Below are 23,030 nucleotides of genomic sequence, written 5' to 3'. Positions count from 1 at the left end.
TGCAATTTCTCCCAAGCAATTTGCATAGTGAAAATCGGTTAAAGATTGATATGATTCTAACTTTAGGGTTTTAGAACATCGCCGTAGATTGATAGAACATTTTATCAGTATTAAATCACCTACTTGATCTTCTGTCATTTGGTTTGTTTTGCCTCAATCCAATTCATATGAAACTAACTTTAGCGTAATTCCGTACTATTGGTAGGCTATTTGATGTATAAATAAGTGAGATAACATGAATGCAGCCGAACATTGTAATCTTGTCACTTCATCATTCTCTGTATTTTAATTGAAGATGCTATTTTCCTCTTCGAATTGATTTTACTGTAGCTTGTATTCATCTTCTTAATAATGCTTGCATTTCACTTCTCAGATCATTTTTCATACATAGTTTCGCTAAACATAGTTAGCAATGTATTCAAATCGTTTTTGAAACAAATTGTTCAATCCCCTCCATAAGATTGTCTTTATCGTATAGTCATTGCGGATAATCGATCTTCAAACTCTTGTTTTTTATAACAATGTTATTCAATGCCCCCACAGTTTTATATCCAAATATTCCTTATCACCGTAATGAATGAGTTTCATTTACTCTAGTAAAACGTTCTGTGCTAAGCTGTTTCAATCGGTTTTAGATAATTTCTATCTAATACCTTGCAAATTTTTATCTTGTCTGAGATCTTTCAATTTCTCATCCAAATAATTCTTGTCAACTTTATTATCGTTGATCGTATTCAAGTGCGATCTGAATATCTCTGTTGTTGATTGAGATCATGAGAGAATTCTCCAATTGATAGATTTCTCTTTAACTCCCCTATCGATATTGTCAGATAACTGTTGTAATGTACTGAAGATGTGTTCCTTTTTGATCTTGTTCAATCCAATATTCTACCTATATTAGATAATTGTGAATCTAAATACGAATGCAGAGATCACTAACACCCTGTTGATTAATTGCCTGTATTATTCTCTCACTAGAACTGGTAAGATCTGGTTCATTCCATACAATCTCTTTCTTTCTCGCAGTGACTCTCTCGCTTTTACCTCCGAATCTGTGCATGCTCATTCTGCAACTAAACAATAATTTTACCTTCACGCAATTCCTCTATAATTGATGCAATCTCAACATCATGACCTGAGTGTCCAGCAAGTTTTGATGATTTTAATAAATGAAGTCTCTGAACCAATTCATCATAGTTGTCATAATATTGGTAAATTCTATTGCTAGAAGTATTTTTTGCAAATTTCGATAACCCTGAACCCTCTTACTTGTTTTTCACAGGAAACAGCATTTGAATTAAGCGAGACTTTACACCACTGTTACGTTTCACATATCCTCGTCTATCCAAATGAACTTTTGTTATTGATAAAATCTTCTTGTATTTATTTAGATCTTTTCCATCAAAGAGATATGAATTTGGTCTTTGGGCAAATAACAGTCTAATAGACCATGTGTAATTCGGAATTTTTCGTTATCAATATAAAGAAGTAGTTATCAAAGCTAACAACCATCTCACCCATAAAATATAATTTTCGGTCAGAATCATAGGAAATTCCATAAGGAATCGAGTTATCCAATTTTTCCCTATGAAATGTATACAAATATTGTGCAAGCACTTGATTCTTTATCTTCTTTATTTTGCTGCTTGTATCACTCTCAAGCCCATTTGAATTAAATATACTTGATTCGTTCATGCTTAGATCTTTTTCAGCTGCTGATGGTGATGCAACTTCTATTGTTTCACTAATATCATCATCAATGTTTTCTCCTAGCTCCATACTTTTCCTCGTCTTCTTCTTCTTCTTGTCCTCCTTTTTTGGTATAAAACTCTGATCAGATTGGTGAGAATTTAGTTTTCCCCATTTCAACTAGAGGTGTGATAATCGGTTTAAAATTTTTCTCTGTAATCATCAGATTGCTTTTCAAAATGTACAATGCTTCCATGTTTATCTCTAATAACTTTCCCCATTTCTTAATCTTATCGATTAGAGCAACACTAGCATTATGTCTTCTACGAGACATCCTCATTCTTTCACTGCTACTCACTCTCTACTGAATGTCAATAAAGTTATCCAGACCCTGCCTATATTTTCCACTATTAGCTACACATTCAGTCATAATAGTAAGAAAACTTTGCTTCTTAGAATTCCACACATTTGAACACAATTTACTGAAATCTCTGAAGCAATATCTTCACCCACATAGTCTCTATGTATTAATTTGAGTGATAATTGATCAATTTTGAATATAACAATCATATTTGCATTATCTCTGGTGAAATGTTTTTGTGTTGCACCATAACTTTGAATGAATATGCTGTATCAATATTACGATGTCTACCCATAGTAAAATATTCCTTATTTGAGGTGTGTGACTAAGTTGTAAATCGTCAAATATCACTAGAGAAAATTGTGGTATTTTTTTGGGTGGGGAATACTCGGGGATATCATTGACATGAAATTCAATACCTTTCATTTTTGAAAAGACTTTTCTTAAAAACAAGTACTTATCTTGATATTGACTTTTAGTATTTAAATAAATATGTTTAAATCTCAATCCAATTTGGAAAAAATCAAGTTGAGAAAATAATTCATTTTACCGCATGCAGATGGGCCTACGATGAGAATTCTAGCGTTATGTGGTATCAATGTACCATCCTCACACCATACAGACTTTTCCTCTTGTGCAATTAACTTATCAAAATTTACAATGACAAGTTTGTTCATGTTGAGAAAGTGAGATATACAAACAGAACGAACTGTTTCATGTGTCTGGTTCACTCGCTAATGAAGCGTTTCTAGGTGACACACACATACATGTACTCGCCCATTCAACATCTAGTCACCTTGTGCCACATGCTACTAGCACTTCTCTATGACAAAAATGAGAAATGAAAGAGCGAAAATTCAATTTAAGTTGTTTTTATTTAAAAAACACACACAATGTAAGAATATTACAATGATTATCCACAACAGATGTGGATAGATAATTATATAATGTAGACTATTACATCATATGATCTTACTCTAATTATTTACAACAAATTGGGATAGATAATTAATAATTATAATGTACATTATTTACATCATATATGATCTTACTCTAATTATTTACAACAAATGTGATTGATAAAATTATACCATGTGATCTTACTCTAATTATTATTTACAATCTTACTCTCATAAGTTCTCTCGATTTATGAATGAGGGTTGTGGAAATCCAATCCATTTCACAAGCAACTTATCCTTATCTCGTCTCAATATTTTTTCTATCAATAAACATTTCTTTCAGATTCATTCAAAAGTTTTTTTAATTTCTCTTGATAAAACCTACCCTGTATTATCTCACCACTAAGATCTCCTAATGAGTAAGTGATAGGTCTTGTGGGATGTATGCTCACAATTTGGAAATATTCGGGTGACCAATTCATTAGATATTTTTTATCAAATATCTGTTTCTTCTTAGAATTCTCACAATATCACCTAGCTTATATTTTGGTTTCAACACTTTTGATTTGAATCATCTATTAAATGCAGAGTTTAGTGATTCTAAAACGTTTCACGATGTTTTTTAGTTACATCTTTAGGTCGCATTTCAATGCTACTGTGTACTGTATTGTTATAATCATCTACAATATTTTGTAAGTTATTAACCCATTTTTACTCCCACGTTCAGTTAAGATTGATATATTTTTGATTGTATCGTACAATTAAATCTCTCAGCGATACTAGCTTCTTATCAGTAAAAACAGAATAATGCTTGATATTATACTTATCTAACAAATCTTTCACATGCTTATCAAAATACTCCTTCCCTCCATCTGTCTGGAAAAAACGCATATTTTTATTCTCACAAATAATGGGTTCGAGTGCATTATAAACACTTTGTGCAGTCTTATTCTTTAAAGGTATACAATAAGCGTACTTAGTAAAACAATTAATAACAACTAAAATATAACAATATCCTTTATTGAATTTAGATAAGCTACCCATCTCAATCGGATCTGATTGATATAAATCATTCTCATTCTTCAACTCATATCTACATGTGGGGTAATTTACACGTGCAGCAGAGTGAAGCTCTGCTGCTAATTTTGCTCTAATATTACTCATTCTTCTTCTTTGTGTGGAGACACGCTTGAAACAGAATTCGATGTGTTGGTCACTACCTCGTTACACACACACTGATCTGTGCCATCAGTTTGCTATTTTGTAGTGACCGAATGGTAATGTATCGATTCCGTTCTCTGCAATAAAGTGCTTGTCATCGAACGGGCTTAAACAAACCTCTGCACATTCAATTTGATGCATGTTATGATTGAAGGATCTCAACATATTACATTTTTCTATATGTTGGCATCGTTCAATCAAACATTTCTTATACAAGTCAAAACTGAGTTTTCTATTCTTCACATGTGTCTTCACACTTTTCGCTACACACTTATTTACATTTCCCCCCTTCTCATTATTTACAAGATATGAATACAATCTTGACCGTAATCCCAGAAAAGATTTTAAAGGAATTGAAGCTGCCTCATCCTTAAATTTCCCTACAACTTTATTCTTCATTAGAGAAGCATTTGTGCTCAGCTGGGTAATTTGAAGTGTCGAACAATTCTAGATTTTCTCTCATCAGTTGGTAGACGTCGGGTGTCTCCAACGATAAGAGGAAGCTATCTGTATCAGTCATACAAGCTGGATGCGTTGCCATGGTATGATTTTTTGCAATTTACAATAGAAAAAATCATACATGTGTAGTTTACTCAAATCCAGGATGCAGAAGCCTGAATAGATTGGCTTATTCATTTTTAGTTCCAACTTTCGCGAGAAACCGCAATCACATCCGAATTATTATCTGCCAGCGTTTACATAGGGGATTTGAAATGTACTTATCTAGATGCTTGGCGTCTGTGATAATTTGAACATTACAATGATGCCGACCATTCTGTATTGTCTTCCCATAAATTAAATTGCTCATCTGTTTGAAAAAAGTGACTTCAATTTATTTTTCGCGGCTTGCCTATTACAGGTATTGAACTCAATGTAGTTCTTCAACCAAGGTGATTGGGAAAAGCTAATGATGCGATGTACTTTCGTTAATTGCAATCCGAGTTGAAGGTACAGTTTCAAATTCATGTAATGAACAATGTACCTCTCTCGATCAAAAAGTGTGTTCATGAGTTTTTTAGTCAGAGTTCGACCATTCTCATTGGTTTGGTACTCGGAGAACAATTCGCTAGGAGGAATTTGATGAAGTGGAGCAAGAGGGGAAATGGCATGCATATCATGTAACTCCTGTGGGTATTGAGATCACATTCAATACATAACCAGTTTCTGATTCACTCTCCAAATTTGTAAAGTCAAGAGAATGGATTTCTTCCTCTGAGAGGAACTTGAAATTTCCATAAGGTGAGAATTGATTCATAGAGTGGGCATACAAAGAATTACAATCTATATAAAGCAAATAGTTACTGGTTTTGTGGGATCATATGTGGCAGGAAACGAAACACCACCGCACATTCCTGATTCAAACAATAGATGTATATCGGGATTGCTAATCAATTGGAGTTCAACCCAGCTGAACTTTAACATACAATTCCAAGTGTAATGAGCAAGCGATAGAAAATGAGTCACATCGAGACCATATGACCTAAAAAGCGTTGACCTCATTTCTTCGAAAACCTCAAGTAATAGCATGACGTCTAGGCACAGATAGAAATCATGATACTCGCCGAGAGATTTCAACTTGAATGTTGAGAACACTCTTTGTGCATGCTCATATTCTTTGGGGGTGAGGGGTGTATCGTTAAGATCATTATAAAAACATTCTATCGGAGGAAGAGAAGTCTCAGCGAATTTTTCAGGGCAAGATATGTACGAATAGGGATATACTCCTTTTTTCAACAAGAGTTGCCTATGCTCGAGATGGGGTCATTAAATACTGAAAACAGACGTTTGAGCTTCGATTCCATATCTGCACTATCCACCAAGTTGCGCACTAATACTTCCAAAGATTCATTCATAAATTTATATGAATCTAAAAACTTGATTTTTCCCACTGTCAATGTCAAAAATCTTTCTGATGTATTGGCGATACAGGAAATTTTTTTTTTACATTTTCCGAGAGCTTTTAGAATAAAATGACTGTCAAATCCGCTAAAATTATGGAAGTAACAGCTAATCGTATCGTCAGTTCGAGTATTTAAATTACACGACACATGAGCAGCACACAAAAACTTTCTATTTTCATGTGCATGATGGCGTACCTTTGTGTCTGTTTCGGTAAAAACTTCATCGCAAAGGCCGCACTTATCAGCGTTTTGAAATTTGCGTTGCTGACATTCACTTAAATGCTCCATCGGAATTTCACATTTTATATCCGCACTCAATAAATCGCCCAGTTCGATTATTTCCTTGAGAAATTTCTCCATGATCTTTTCATTGATATTACTCGATCTATAGAGTACTGGGCCGTTCGCGATATCTCCATTCACATCAATTACAACGAAACAATACCCACACGGAATATGACGCGCCGTTTTCTTGGTGTAACTTCTGGTAATAGGTACATCCTCAGATTCATTACCATCCATATTCACAACAAATGTTTCCAAATCCGCGTAGATTGTATACTTTTTCTTTAAAGTCGAACCGAGTTTTTTAAATTTGATTGTCTCACCTCATTTTGGGTATGAAGTTCTCTGAGACTGGAACTTTGAACAAAGCTCTAGATGTCTCATCAAATTTGCTTTCCCATCAGAATTTTTAGATTTGTTTGTTGTAAATCTGTGAAAACAGAAATTACAAACATTTACTTGTGCTTTAGCTTTCGAAAGGTGAGAAAGAAGATGCGACAATCCGTTTTTCCCGTTCGCGGTGTTAATTAAACAAAAATGTGTTTTTCCTGCATCGCCTTTCAACATTAAAAGATTAATTTGGTATTTACGCGTATGGAATATGCTTGTTCGATAGGGGAAAAACTTTTTGTTGTCATACGCGATAACATGAATTGCGATGTCTGTATTAAGAATTTCAAATTTCTTTATGTCGCGATCGGTGGTTGGGAAATTAACTCCGCGAGTGTTCAGCCTGTGAACAAATTTGCTCAAATATTTCACCGTTAATGTCTGCCAATTCGGTTTCTGGTGAAAATAGGCTAGAACACTCCACAGAAAACACTTTTTATCAGAAAGATTTTTAACATTGATAACACATTTCTTATTGTTGATGAACTGGGGTGTTTGAATATAACTGCTTGTGTATATTGGATCATATCTAATCACATTCACATCAAGCGAGTCGATCTTCTTCAACACCCACTCACTCCCAAATCGAACAAAGTTATCGAAAGAACTTAAAATTTTCCTAACTGCTAACATAAATTGTTCATTCAATTCGTCATAACTCTCTAAGACATTCAAGCCTATGGCCGAGTAGCTATGAAGATTCACAATGGATGAAACAGCTTCGGATTCCTCTGATTCTAAAACTACCATCTTATACAATAATACATTTAATACTAAAAACCATTTCACATTTCCTTCAAAACGTGCAGCGTGTTCTCTTATTATCTCAAAAACACAAGCTTTCGAGTTTTGAAGCACATTTTCAATGTCAGGTGCTACATTTCCGAAGGAAATGCGATGGCGAATTGCTCGCGAACTCATGCCTCCAACCCTGTGTTCTCTGCTATGCTCCATCTCTGCTACTAGCGGGTTGCTGAAAACAAACAAAGAATATATTACTATGGCACAGAATTGGATATAAAAACAAGTAAACATTAATCTAAAAATCAGTTATGATTTAACAAGCTGCAAGTACAGTGCAAAAAAATGCTATCTCAGGATCAGATTTTCATGCACGAACGATTGAGGTTATTAACATTTGATAATCGTTGGAAATTAGAAACGAGTCTGTTGTCACCTCAAAATATGGCTAAACAGGGTTTTAAATTTGTGCGAGCACCTGACGTTGTTCAATGTGTGTTTTGTTCAGTATATTTAGAAAATTGGTTGGCAACAGACGATCCTAGTAAGGAACATGAGCGATGCAGTCCAAATTGTGGATGGCGCAAAGAAGATAATATTTTATGTGAAGAGGAGAATTTCGATAATAATATTCTACGACAATATGAAGAACGAGTTTTAACTTTCCATCGTCCAGAACCATTCAAGCTCTCGGTATTTATTAATAGAGCAGACTATTTTGCAATAAATGGATACTTTTTACATGAGAAATCATATCTGTAATGTGTATATTGCAAATATATTATTGAAAATCCTTATGAAAAAGTGATACATGTTCCATTTTGTATATATAAAAAGATGAGCTATAATGGAAAAGAAAAGACGAATGATGAAAAAGAAGATGCTGTGGGAAAACAAGCTGGATATTGTACAATATGCACTCTGTTGTAAAAGTAATTCCTAATCAGAATCGAGATATTAGTGATTCCTAAGTGCATTGTAGTAGTAGTATCAGGAAAGAAGTGAGTTCTGAAAAATCATGATTAGAAAATTAGAATTGTATCATACTTACATGCAATGAATGATGTGCTGTACTGTCTCTCTCTGCTTACACTCCAACTCTCAGACTAGTTCTTCATACGTCTTTCCTCCTCAAAGACTGGAGTGATTATGCAGTAGTGCACACTCAAACTCTGTGAAATCAACAAACATAATGAAAATCACAATAATATTGAGAAGAAATTTAGCAAGTCAACATGTGATGTTAATTATGAAAATTAATGAGGAGATTACATTGCTCTCACATTCGAAATATTGTTATTCGAGATATTATATCTGGAAGTGAGAAATTTTATATTAGTGCTTTGTGAGAATTTGATATTTTTTCTCTGAATGCACCTTGCTGTATGTGTAAGAATGCATTTGTATGTCAAGGATGTGATAAGCGGGAAAATGCACTATCTCTCACTCATCCTAAAACAGAGAGAGAGAACGAATGAGTATATAAGTAGCGGTTATTGGATTTGCCAGCTTCATTCGACCACTAGTCACGTTCCTGTTACACATATCCTCGTCATCATGGACTCATCATCTACGCGTCAGGACTACATTCTTCCAGATACACCTCCTCAACAAGACACTTCCTTCCCATCTTACTGGGCAGCTCAAGCTGCACAGAAGAAGAAGCTTCCATCTGCCAATATCAGTGCTGCTCCCGCTGCTGCTGCTGCTGCTGCATCTGACTCCGAGGACTCACCGCTGAAGAGACGTGGGGTCTTTGTGGAGAGAGGGATGAGCAGTGAGGAATTCATTGTACCGGACACACCACCATCTCATCTGGGATGGGCACCGAGGCGTGTACCACTCACAACAATTTCCACCAACAAGCAACAGGGGAAGAGAAAGCTGCACTTTCTGGAGGAGGAGGATGAGGAGGAAACCAACTTTGTACCCTCGAAGGTTAGTTATTTCAAATATTATTAACATGTAATGTGAACAGATAATTTTAAATCTTCATATGTTGTCATTAATTTGTTGAAAGCTTGCTACTAAAAGCTTGCTAGTATCTGATAAATTTCTTACTTTACTGAGAAAAACTAATTTCCAATAGATCTGTTCACATTACATGTACTCACATTGTGATATTAAATGATTAGAGTTATTGTGAGAAATTGATGAATCTGAGTTGAAAGACAATTCCAATAAAGAATTATTTCTTGATAACGAATATAGGAAATGGAACTATACAACTTTAGAGTTCAGTTAAGATGTATATTTGAGTTCATGAATATGATGATTACATTGATATATTCATTTGAATTGAGCATAAATTGTTTTATGAAATCAAGAAATATAATTATTTGAAGTGATTGGGTTGAATGCATGCTACTATCTAATAAATACTTTACTGAGAAAAAAACTAATTTCCAATAGATGTCTTTGTATTACATGCATGCACAATGTGATATTAAATGATTAGAGTTCAGTTAAGATGTGTATATTTTGAATTCATGAATATTATAATGATTACTTTTTGAAATTAAACTGATCAAGATTACTAGTTGATTAGAGTTCAGTCAAACAATTGAATAAGATGAATATTTTGATTTCATTTTATGATGCTTACATATTATTTGTACTAATCATGCATTTTTTGCTATAATTTTGAAGTGATGTGTTGTCACAAAGTGAATTTTTGTGACGGATGGAGAGCCGTCGTCCAGCGAATATTTAGCGAATTTATTCTATTTTAGAATTAGAATAGGGTCGACTGCCGGATATATTTTGTTAGATTTGCAGTTGTGTATATGCACATCATCACCATCGTCGCCAATCCCTATGAATCAGCAGCACCCGTATCATCAAAACGATAAGCAGCTACCGAGTCGGGTTGGTATCGCTCTTCATGAAATTTCTGGAATAGAAATATTGTTTACCGGCCTGAATTAGTGTAGCAATTAGTATCACTGTCATCATTTGCTGCACCCTTAGCATCAGGAGCAGCTGAGTCAAACCCTGTCACATGACCAGTGGCGTGATCGTCTTTTCAGACTCTCATTGGTCAGGAAGCTCTTTTCCCCGGCCTCCTAATTTTCAGCGACCCGGTGCAGCTTCAAGAAGACCTGGGAGAAAGCAGTTGTTTGGTGAATGGGTTCGTGTACGGCTGCGTTCCGAGCGGCGCTCCTAATAGTGGTGTACTAGAGGGTTAATATTCTATTCCGTATTTTAGTGAATGGAATATTGTATGTCGAATTGCCGACTGTATTTGAAGATAGAACTTCCTGGGGGATTTTCTTTCTTGTCAGTTATTTTTCCTAAATTCGTATCACTGGGGGTGAACGAGTTATCCTTGGTTTTGAAACCTGTAAGGGATCTCAAGTTTGTGTTACAAATAGTTGAGTGGGGAATTTAGCTAGGCTCTTATAGCGGGTTATTTTTGAGTACTTAATTATAAGTCTCGACTCTGTCGCTTCACGACGTTTTCACTATAATACGGGAAGTGGGAATCGGTTCGCTATTCTCCGTATCAGTATCCACGTCATTTCAGGTAATTGTATGTCAGGACTGGTAGTCCGTATATTTTTCCTTCTCTGTAGTAAGGTGGCCTTTAGTTTAAAGAGTAATTTTTCTCCATTGAATTTTATTCTTGTAGGGAAATCCCTGTCCTTTTTGAGAATAGTTCTACTCAATTAATTTTTATTCTTGTAGGGAAATCCCTGTTCCTTTTGAGAAAAGTTTTCTCGATTAATTTTTATCCTTGTAGAGAGATTATTATCATTTATGGTAAATTTTCCTTGCTTAGTTTTTATACTATAGAGTGGCCCTGTATTTTAAATTCGCTTAGCAGTTTCTGACTTGCTGTAATACCTAGTAGGAAAAGTCCAATCCTTTTCCTAGAGAACTCAGGTGCAGCTTGAGTTCGTCCTTGTCGAAGTTTCTAGACTGCGACGTCTATTTTCTTTCTTTCTCTTCACTTTCCCTATTCTAAAATCCTTCTAGCTCTCAGGTACAGCTTGAGGACTTCCTCGCCGAAGTTTCTAGACTGCGGCATCCTTTCTCTTTCTTTCTCTTAATTCTTCCTGTGTTAAAATCCTTCTGATCTCAGTTCCAGATTCGAGATCGTCCCAGTCGCGGGTTTTCAGACCGCGAATCCTTTCTAAAATTCTTAGAAACCTGTCCTCTTTAATAGCAAATATTATTTGCTGGTTTTCCCTGTGGAAAATTCACGAATTTTCCCGTGATCTCAGTTGCAAATTAGAGATCAATCTTGTGGTAGTCCTTGGACTGGCAATTACTTGGAAAAGTCTATTGAAATCTTTTCCTGAATTAGGAGTCTCTGACTCGATATTTTCCTTGTGGAAAATCCTGGAAGAATCCTTTCCTACCCTGACAACGACAGACTGTTGCCTTCCCGATATTATTCTACAGACTGTGTCTGTGAAAAATCTTTTCTATCCTCTCATAATAGTCGACATACTGACTATTAATTTAAAAGCGTTTCGGACGATTGAGAGTGATTCCCATACCCTTAAGGGCAGTCACAGATTGGCCTTAATAACCGGCGCGCAGTCATCAGATTAGCGCGGAAATCCTGTTTAGCAGTTTCAGAATTGCTGAAAATCCTTTCGCAGCTGCAGGCTCGGATTCAGAAATCCGACACCGAAACCTTATCCTCTAAACTTTAATTACCACATAATTGAAATTGACATACTGTATTTAGCTAGCAGGTCCAGCTTGCTGAGAGCTAGAGCGCAATTCTCAGATTGCGGATTATTGAGCAGATATTATTTGCTGTAGAGAATAATAATCTTATTATTGATTCTCTGTTCCCTATACCTATACCGTGCCCTATTTAACTACATCTTATAACTCCATAGTTCCATCATACCTTACCCCATAGCTCTCACCTTAAACCTCATAGAAAAACCACATCCCGGGCTTGCAGGTACAGCTTGCTCGCTGTCAATTCGCAGTTGGTTCAGATTGCGTACTACCTTTATAAATAGAATTATTGGTAGGGATCTGATAGTCAGATCCGTCTCGTTGTATAGGGTTATTTTAATCTCCCTTAACACCCACCTGTATTCCAAAGGCCGAGGGCCGAATCGGCCAGCAACGGCACGGGCAAACACTCTTCCCCTGAAAGTAAAAATCTCGCGAAAGAAGCAGAGGGTAAAGAATCAGGATAGAGGAGAAGTGTAGGTCCGTAACTCCACCTGTCAGTACGGCTACTGACCCCGACCCATACCTGACTGTAGCTAGTCCGCGTCGTAGCAATACTTCGCAATTATTAGAGAACCTAGAGGGTGGAATAGGACATACTAATAAAATGACGTCTCCCATCGTGGGGCTAAGACGTCTGGCGCCCAAGAAAATCGCAAAGAGGGTTTAGGTGAATCCCAATCCGCGATGAGTGTACACGGAGAAGAGACTACTCATCAGGATGATGAAGTCGTACAGGCGGTCCGCCGGGAGGACCTCGCGGAACGCGAAGCCGACCCAGAGTGTCGTGGGTGTATCGGCTGAATAAGGAGGAAGCGGTCGGCTACCTAGAGAGTCTCGGCCTGTTGGCAGCGGGGACTGTGAAGGAGCTGAGGAGGAGGATGGTCGAGCACCTTCGATCCCGGACCGATGCTGCCTCTCAACCAGGTACAGAGCCGGCACTATCCCGCTCTTCAGGCACGTATAGTCAGGGAGAAGTCTGTGACAAGGTAAGAAGTTGGAATTTACATTTTGATGGTGTATCGGATGCTCCCAGTTCCATCGAGAGGCTCGCGGAACTCCAGGGCGCATATGGGATCTCTGGGGAGCAATCTCTTATAGCCCTGCCAGAGCTGATGGAGGGAGGGGCCCTACTTGGATGCGGAATCGTCGCTCCCAGTGGAGGACATGGGCTAATTTTGTAGAGGCATTTAAACTCCGTTATTATCCCCATTCTTATAGTAACGACCTTGAGAGTCAGATCATTGCAAGGAAGCAGAAAGAGGGCGAACTGGCTGATGAGTATGCCGAAGCCTTGCTTACCTTAATGAGACGGTTAGGTAGTTATGAGGGGGATAGGATGCTTCAAAGATTGTATTTAAATTTATTACCGAGGTATAAATTATATGTTCGTAGTGTAGGGGTTAAAAATGTAGATGAGTTGTTAGATGTAACCAGAGAGTATGAGGCGATTCGTGCTGAAGAGAGAAATGGGAGGTTATCTCTGAAAAGCACGAATAGTGAAGAACAAAAACGGAGTGATTTTCAGTCTAAAGCCGCACCGAAAACGCGAGAAAATAAGGTAGGAGAAATCCAAGAGCCTAAGTGTTGGAATTGTAATAGAATAGGGCATTGGAAGTCGAGTTGTCCCGAAATTTCTAGTTGTCAAAAGTGTAGAGAAATTTTTGATTATTGTAAATGTGTCTCACAAACCAATAAGATATCAGGAATCGCTGTAGTGGAGTCATCACGACGTGTTTTAAGTACGAGGTCAAAGTTGGGGGATGAGCGCATTTTTATTGATGTAGAAATTGCAGGGCAAAAATTTATTGCACTATTAGATATGGGAGTAGAGGTATCCTGTATTAGTGGAAAAGCTCTTAAAGTGTTAGAGCAAGTAGGGTGTGTTAGAAAAGAAAATTGTAGTCACCATGAAATATTATCCAATGGGAAGTATAATAATTTTTCCACAAAAATTATAACCAATTTAAAAGTAGAAAATATTTTAGTTTCATTTCAACCAGTAGTTGTAGAGGGGCTTTCCCACGATGTGTCATTGGGTATGTCGTTTATGAAACAGCATAATATGAGTATTCAAATGCGTGATAGAATTGTAGAGTGGGAGCCTAGTGTAGTTGATAGCGGAGTAACAGATAGCTCAAAAGGTGAAGAGATGTCTAAGTCTTGTATCTCAAAAGTTGCTACAGTAGCTAGCGAGAGACGGGAGAGTGAGAGTGATGGAGATGGGATTTATGTCCATGTGGGAGTAGGTGGAATGGATCTCAATGCTTCAATTGATACGACGACAGATAAAACATTCATCTCTTCTGAAGTAGCTAACCGTCTTGGAGTAGAGGGGGAGCCCATATTACCGGTTATCGTTTGTGGGAAAAATTATAATTGGAAGGTATCTATCACATCTAATATAAACTCGCGGATGGTTTTAGGATTGAAAAATCTCCGTGATATGAGAGCTGTAATAGAGTTACAGCCTCATGGTATTCGCTTGAGGAGTAGGGATGATGAGGGTAGATTATCAGTTGTCTCCGGGATGGAGAAGGTAGATAAATCCCCTGTAAGAAAACTTGAAAAGTTTTCACCTATCTCTGAACAAGCTCCTGTAAGCGGGAAAAAAGTAAAGCTCCATAAGAGGGTTGAACCTATTAGACTATATCCCTGTCCTAAAAATATAGAGAAGCAGGGGAATGCTTTAAATATTAAGAATAGGCAGGACAAGGTTGTGGTACGGGATGTACTGTCACGATTTTCTCATAGAGAGGGGGGCGTGTTGAATAGAGCTAACTCAAGTTGTAGTGCAACTCATTCAATTGAAAATCGCCATAGTGGTAGCGAATTTGGTGGGAAAGGAGAATTGAAAACCTGATCCGAGATAAGGAGATCAGGGGTGAATGATTTTGATCACAATTCATTGTATTCCAGCTGTCAACAGTATAAGAGCCGATGGAGAAGAGCGAAAGAAATAGGTAGATTTCTAATGTGTCACGTATGAGGGGTGAATGGTTCTCTTTTCTTCTTTTATCTTTTTCTCCTTTTTCTTTTCATTCTTCACAGGTGCTGCGCCGTTTTACTTTTCCTTTCCTTTCAGATTATTATACTGTTGCTGTCGGCTAGGGGCTGTCGTTATCGTGTTATCGGGAGATAACGAGCGACGAAGTCTATTGCTAATTGCTGTTATAATAGTTGGAGCAACAGGTTATTTCTTTTTCAGCGCTGGGTCATGCTTATCATGTGGATTCGAGAAGCCTGACCTACTGCACTAATTATTCTTTTTCTTTTCAGCTTGACACTCTTCTTTCATCTCTCTCTTTATTCGTCCTGCTGTCTTCTCTCTTTCACTTCCTTCTTGTTTTCTTGAGTGCTGTACTTCAGGTGTGTGATCATGGGTTCAACACAGAGTCAACCGGTACCTCGGATGCTGTATTTTCTTCTCATCGCCAACCCCCCCCCCCTCCTTAGTAAGAGTGGGATGTCACAAAGTGAATTTTTGTGACGGATGGAGAGCCGTCGTCCAGCGAATATTTAGCAAATTTATTCTATTTTAGAATCAGAATAGGGTCGACTGCAGGATATATTTTGTTAGATTTGCAGTTGTGTATATGCACATCATCACCATCGTCGCCAATCCCTATGAATCAGCAGCACCCGTATCATCAAAACGATAAACAGCTACCGAGTCGGGTTGGTATCGCTCTTCATGAAATTTCTGGAATAGAAATATTGTTTACCGGCCTGAATTAGTGTAGCAATTAGTATCACTGTCATCATTTGCTGCACCCTTAGCATCAGGAGCAGCTGAGTCAAACCCTGTCACATGACCAGTGGCGTGATCGTCTTTTCAGACTCTCATTGGTCAGGAAGCTCTTTTCCCCCGGCCTCCTAATTTTCAGCGACCCGGTGCAGCTTCAAGAAGACCTGGGAGAAAGCAGTTGTTCGGTGAATGGGTTCGTGTACGGCTGCGTTCCGAGCGGCGCTCCTAATAGTGGTGTACTAGAGGGTTAATATTCTATTCCGTATTTTAGTTAATGGAATATTGTATGTCGAATTGCCGACTGTATTTGAAGATAGAACTTCCTGGGGGATTTTCCTTCTAGCTCTCAGGTACAGCTTGAGGACTTCCTCGCCGAAGTTTCTAGACTGCGGCATCCTTTCTCTTTCTTTCTCTTAATTCTTCCTGTGTTAAAATCCTTCCTGATCTCAGTTCCAGATTCGAGATCATCCCAGTCGCGGGTTTTCAGACCCGCGAATCCTTTCTAAAATTCTTAGAAACCTGTCCTCTTTAATAGCAAATATTATTTGCTGTTTTCCCTGTGGAAAATTCACGAATTTTCCCGTGATCTCAGTTGCAAATTAGAGATCGATCTTGTGGTAGTCCTTGGACTGGCAATTACTTGGAAAAGTCTATTGAAATCTTTTCCTGAATTAGGAGTCTCTGACTCGATATTTTCCTTGTGGAAAATCCTGGAAGAATCCTTTCCTACCCTGACAACGACAGACTGTTGCCTTCCCGATATTATTCTACAGACTGTGTCTGTGAAAAATCTTTCTATCCTCTCATAATAGTCGACATACTGACTATTAATTTAAAAGCGTTTCGGACGATTGAGAGTGATTCCCATACCCTTAAGGGCAGTCACAGATTGGCCCTTAATAACCGGCGCGCAGTCATCAGATTAGCGCGGAAATCCTGTTTAGCAGTTTCAGAATTGCTGAAAATCCTTTCGCAGCTGCAGGCTCGCGATTCAGAAATCCGACACCCGAAACCTTATCCTCTAAACTTTAATTACCACATAATTGAAATTGACATACTGTATTTAGCTAGCAGGTCCAGCTTGCTGAGAGCTAGAGCGCAATTCTCAGATTGCGGATTATTGAGCAGATATTTATTTGCTGTAGAGAATAATAATCTTATTATTGATTCTCTGTTCCCTATACCCTATACCGTGCCCTATTTAACTACATCTTATAACTCCATAGTTCCATCATACCTTTACCCCATAGCTCTCACCTTAAACCTCATAGAAAAACCACATCCCGGGCTTGCAGGTACAGCTTGCTCGCCGTCAATTCGCAGTTGGTTCAGATTGCGTACTACCTTTATAAATAGAATTATTGGTAGGGATCTGATAGTCAGATCCGTCTCGTTGTATAGGGTTATCTTAATCTCCCTTAACACCCACCCTGTATTCCAAAGGCCGAGGGCCGAATCGGCCAGCAACGGCACGGGCAAACACTCTTCCCCTGAAAGTAAAAATCTCGCGAAAGAAGCAGAGGGTAAAGAATCAGGATAGAGGGAGAAGTGTAGGTCCGGTAACTCCACCTGTCAGTACGGCTACTGACCCCGACCCATACCCGACTGTAGCTAGTCCGCGTCGTAGCAATACTTCGCAATATTAGGAAACCTAGAGGGTGGAATAGGACATACTAATAGTGTTAAGAAAATTACTGATTCAGTTGATAGTTATTTGTTGCAATGTACATTGAAGAGTTTGCTTATTAATTTGACGTATGCATCACTATTGGATTCTGCAATATGAAGCAAGAAATATTATTCCAATAACTGATATTACTCACTTTGTGTAGAGAATGTCTTGTCAATCTGATGATATCAAGTTGAGATTATGACAATAATCTGTTGATCACAAGTAGTTGATAATCTGATGTAGAGAATGTCTTGTCAATCTGATGATATCAAGTTGAGATTATGACAATAATCTGTTGATCACAAGTAGTTGATAATCTGAAACAAATTATAATAAGTTACTAATCATAGATTTTCATTTAAAAGAAACGCATGTGTGAGAACTCCTCCATGGCTCTGCTACTAGAGGAGGCGGCAGCACGGGATGATGATGATGATGATGACTTTATTGCACTCATCAATAGGCCATCACCAAAACCATGGATGCCTCTCCGCAAGCTGGCAGAAGATCTCCCACATAGTATCATCTCTGTGCGTGAAGAAACAAACCATCATGGCAGACGAATTATATTAAAAATAAAAATTGCTTCTACAAAGAAAATCTCTGAGGTATATCTACCTCAGAGATTTTCTTCCATAATTTCCCCCTGTAAAGTTATTAAATTTAATTCTAAGTGTAAAAATTTAGGAATAGTGGTGAAGCATGTCACCGCTACCTGGAGTGACATTAAGATTGTTTAAATGTAACAATCTTATTCTCATACCATGTTGCGGGAGATGCTTCACAAGTAGTATATAATGTAAATATTGTAGTGATCAATAATAAATTGTAATATTGTTTTTATGAAAATTGTTTTTAATTCTCACCTGTTTGTTGTGTCAAAGAAGAAGATGTGGAATAGTACACTGTTCACGCAAGAATAGATCCTCTTGTAACTGAACACTCAATGAATGTAGAATAGTTCACGCAAGAATAGTAATGCTCTCGTACAGTCAATGAGTGTTTGGTCACAAGAGAAGCTATTTTATAGTTGCTGCTGCGTGCGCACGCGCATGCACCACATGACGGTCTTGACCTTGTTGCGAGGTTCTCTTCCATCTGTTTGCGCTATACACTCACTATAGATATTGCAATCTATTTTTATCAGTATGCTTACAACACTTGAATGGAGAAGTTGTGCAATGAAGATAGTTGTATGGAGAGTTTTATTTGTTCTTCTCTTTATAATATGTTGTGTGAATATGCTATTACTTTCCCATATTGCTTTGAAAAAATATGATTCAATGCAAAATGATAGTAAGAGAATATTGGAATCTATACAAAATGTACGAAATAAGATTAGGGATTTGGAAACACCTCAATTGATGCAGGAATCACTGGTAGTAGGAAATCATACATTATCTTATATCAAATCATGTGTCAATTCATCATATGCTTCTCTCGATGTTAGTCTAAGACATTGGTATAGATTTATGATTGATGAACGTTCAATTCTTTGCAATTTCTACAAAACTTACAACATACTTAACAAGTGTGTTAATAAGACACATGATGATGATAGAAAATTGTATTCTATTGGTTAAAACATACCAACTTTGTAGTAATATATAAAGCACATAGTGAGACAATATCTTTGTCTCTCGATTGAGGTTAAGTGTTTGATTAATTAACCTCAGTCGATGTTCAACTATTGAGTTGAAAGGTAATGAAAAATGGTATGTAGAGAAAGTTATCTTCTAGGAAATGAGGAGAGGAATCTTGAGTTCGGCTAGCAAAATTGTCAAAGGTATAGCGGGTACTGCGGGGGACATTACATCAACTATTATAATAAATTGATAAACGCATCCCCCATTGAATCCCATTTCCCTGGCTATCAGTGGTGTGGCCCTGGCACGAAGGTTAATGAAAGGTTAAAGAGAGGCGATCAAGGTATAAATTCATTAGATAGAGCCTGTAAGGTACATGATATAGCATACACTCAAAATAGTGATAATAAGTCGCGAGCGATTGCAGACAGAGCTCTTGCAAACACAGCATGGGAATATTCAAGAATCCAAAATCATCTCTAAGTGAAAAAGCACTTAGTTATCTTGTAACAAACGTGATGAAAGCTAAAGCAGCGTTTGGCGGTGGTTTGAGAAAGAAGAAGAAGAAGAAGAGCACAAGTGTTAGGAAAACTCATAGCAGCTCGATAAGGAGAAAGCTATTGCTCAGTTGAAACAGCATATTGCAGGTAGAGGTTACTATTTGAAACTGTACCCTCAATCTCGAGTGGTGGTCGTATTTTGATTGGGCCCAACCCCACATCCTCCTCCTCCTCCTCACCATATGGTGTAAGTTTATTCCCAAAGAAAAAAGGAGTTAAAAAACGTAGAAAGACAAAGAAGGTGAAAAAATGAATATCGATGGTGAATTGTCCAATCACGATCTAATAAAATGGTGTAAATTATTACAAATTCCCCTACGAGGTGTATACATGATAGATACATTACCTAATAAAATTCTAAAAAATGAGAATTGTATTGTTAATTTAGACACTCAATCTGGACATGGTACACACTGGGTTGGTTATAAGAAACGAGGATCAAATGTTTACTATTTTGATCCAATTGGTAATTCACAACCACCTTATGAATTGAATAAATATTGGAAAAAAGAAACAGGTGTGAATATTTTTTACAATGTTGAGAACATGCAACCATTACATACAAATATAATTATGTGGACACCTTATGCTCTTGTTTTTTGCGAACCAGTTGTAATCCAGTATTTGTACCGAAACATATAAGATGGTTGTTATTACATTACGATCTAGATCAAGTGATCTCTATGAACATTTGCAAGAATACTCGATTTGGATAAAAATAGAGAATGGGAAATTGGATTGATTAATTTCTGTACTTACAATAGCATTGCAAATGTTATAAAAGGTAGAAATTCTACCTTCAAATATGGTGATAAATTAATTGATCTTGATACGGGTGCATATGAAGTTGATGACATTATATTAGCTTTAAAGACAAAATTGAATAGTGACGAAAAGAAACTTAATATAAGAGCTAACACGAATACTATGAAGCTCGAAATTTGTTCTGATAAGCCTATTGACTTTACATCATCTACTTCAATAGGAAAAATGCTTGGTTTTGATAATGTTATATTACAACCGAATAAATGGTATTATTCTCAGCATTTAGTTAGCATAACAAATATTGACTCTATTGTAGTTGAGTGCAATATAGCCTGTGGGAGTTACTCCGATGGCAAACAGAAACATATTATATACGAGTTCTCACCTAGAGTACCTAGTGGCTATTTGATAAATGAAACACCTAATCCGATAATCTATATGCCTTTAAACACACATAGAATTCAAAGCATTAATGTAAAGGTAACCGATCAAGAAGGATCGTTTATTGATTTCCGAGGAGATATAATTACAATTAGACTTCACATTCGTGAAAAACAAAGAACTTGAAATGGGATTCCTCGTTTTCAAACCTCACACTAGCATTTGCTCACAGAAGCTCATTAGAGACTCGAACATGATAGAGTCAACACCTAAAAAGCTACGTGCTATATCACCGAAAAGCGCGAGAATATTGGAAAAGTTGGGATTTATAGTAGATTGGCGTCATGTATGGTGCAGCAATTAGTGAAATTCTCGATGTCGAATCTCAACTCGAGTTCTATAATGATATTACTAAATTTCAGTTCCATACTCATACAGTATATCTGGGTCAAGAAATTAAACCTTCAGATGAAGCTCGCATCCATGTGGCTTCTATGGATCAGTACAGTCTTCCATGCAAATCATTTATATTTATTGAGGGGGAGGTGAAGTGTACAAAACCAGCTGCGAAGGCCGGGGATGCTCCGATAGAAGCTAAGTATATATTATCCAGTAACCTCATTGGAAATCTCTTTGATGAAATTCGATATGAATTGGCTGGACAACAAATTTCTAAATCAAGACTAATTGGATTAACATCAACAATTAAAGCTATACTAGTGAAAAATATGTTTGATAAGAACACATATCACTTGGCTGGGTTCGACAGAGCAGGATATACACTAAAAGATAATAAGTTTACATTCTGTGTACCTCTTAAATTAGTTTTACCATTTTTTTGAAGACTTTCAAAGAATAATTTTAAACTTGAAACAAGAACTTGTATTATTAAGATCACCATCAGATCTCAATTGCATCGAGTCTACAGAAGCAACAAATGTTAATATAAAAATAACGAAGCTTCAATGGAGAATTCCTATATTACTTTAGAAGATCATGTGAGGTTGAAGTTTTTGAGATTGCTCGATGCTGATACACCGCTGGAGCTGAGCTTTCATCATTGGGAGATTTCAGAATTACCAAATTTACAAAAAAGCACTGTTCATTCTTGGGCAGTAAAAACTGCATCCCATCTCGACACACCAAAGTATGTTGTTTTAGTGTTTCAAACAGATCGTAAGAATAAAATTAATAAATCAATCTCGGAATTTGATAGTTGTAATCTTCAAAATGCAAAGGTCTACTTGAACTCTGACTATTTTCCCTATGAAAACCTCCTTGGTAAACAAGAATTGATGAACTGTATGTTTTTGGATTTTGCGTCAGCGTACTATAACCATAGTATCAATACTGAGCTTGGAACAGAGATTGATTTTGACACATTTTGTACTAAAACACCCCTGATTGTAATTGACTGTTCACATCAATCTTCTCATTTGAAATCCTCTACAGATATTAGAATAGATATGGAATTTAAGGAAGCTGTACCTCCAAATACTTCTGCTTTTTGCATTTTAATCAGTGATTGTATCATGGAGTACACTCCTCTTACTTCCATGGTGAAGGAAGCTCAGTAATTTCTCGATAGAGCACAAGCTATATAAGTATTGCATTTTTCAAATTTTACTCATTTGAGGTTTTAGCTTTGATCGGTTAACATCTAGAATGTCTTCTAATTCTGAGAAGAAAACACGCTCTATCGGGATACAGTGTGATCCTGATAAGGAGGAGGAGGAAGACAGCACCTATTATGACTCAAGATAAAGTACACCTATAATGTCTTCTAATTCTGAGAAAAAACACAATCTATTGACACACAGTGTGATCTTAACGCCAAACAAGACTTCTTCTACTATCACTCAAGATGTAGTACACCTAAACCACAGGAGGAGAATGGAGGAGGAGGAGGAGGAGGAGGAGGAGGAGGAGGAGGAGGAGGACAAAGGAGGACAAGGAGGAGGACAAAACAGCACAAGAGGAGGAAGAAACTCTCTCCTGTAAAAAATTTGCAACAGTCGACATGCATTGTTCAAGAGAAATTCTAATCAAATTATCGTGAGAGAAATCGGAATCGTAGATCAGGTAAATAGCTTTGTTGTGTTACATTTCAAGTCGCCATTTGCAAAGTCG

At 37.1% G+C, this 23,030-nt stretch overlaps 1 protein-coding gene across 1 annotated transcript; it reads left to right on the top strand.

Annotated features, from left to right (window-relative positions):
- Positions 1-9,044: 9,044 nt before the first annotated feature.
- LOC120355544 lies at positions 9,045-18,138 on the top strand (the record flags this gene model as incomplete). The annotated part of the gene is made up of 2 exons (XM_039444080.1): positions 9,045-9,425; positions 17,974-18,138. Coding segments are annotated over exons 1-2 (546 nt in total), but the record flags the coding sequence as incomplete, so codon positions are not given.
- Positions 18,139-23,030: the final 4,892 nt, after the last annotated feature.

The sequence above is a fragment of the Nilaparvata lugens genome, unplaced genomic scaffold (genome assembly GCF_014356525.2).
Source record: "Nilaparvata lugens isolate BPH unplaced genomic scaffold, ASM1435652v1 scaffold2740, whole genome shotgun sequence".
Taxonomy (NCBI): domain Eukaryota; kingdom Metazoa; phylum Arthropoda; class Insecta; order Hemiptera; family Delphacidae; genus Nilaparvata; species Nilaparvata lugens.
This window is presented reverse-complemented; position numbering and strand designations above follow the sequence as displayed.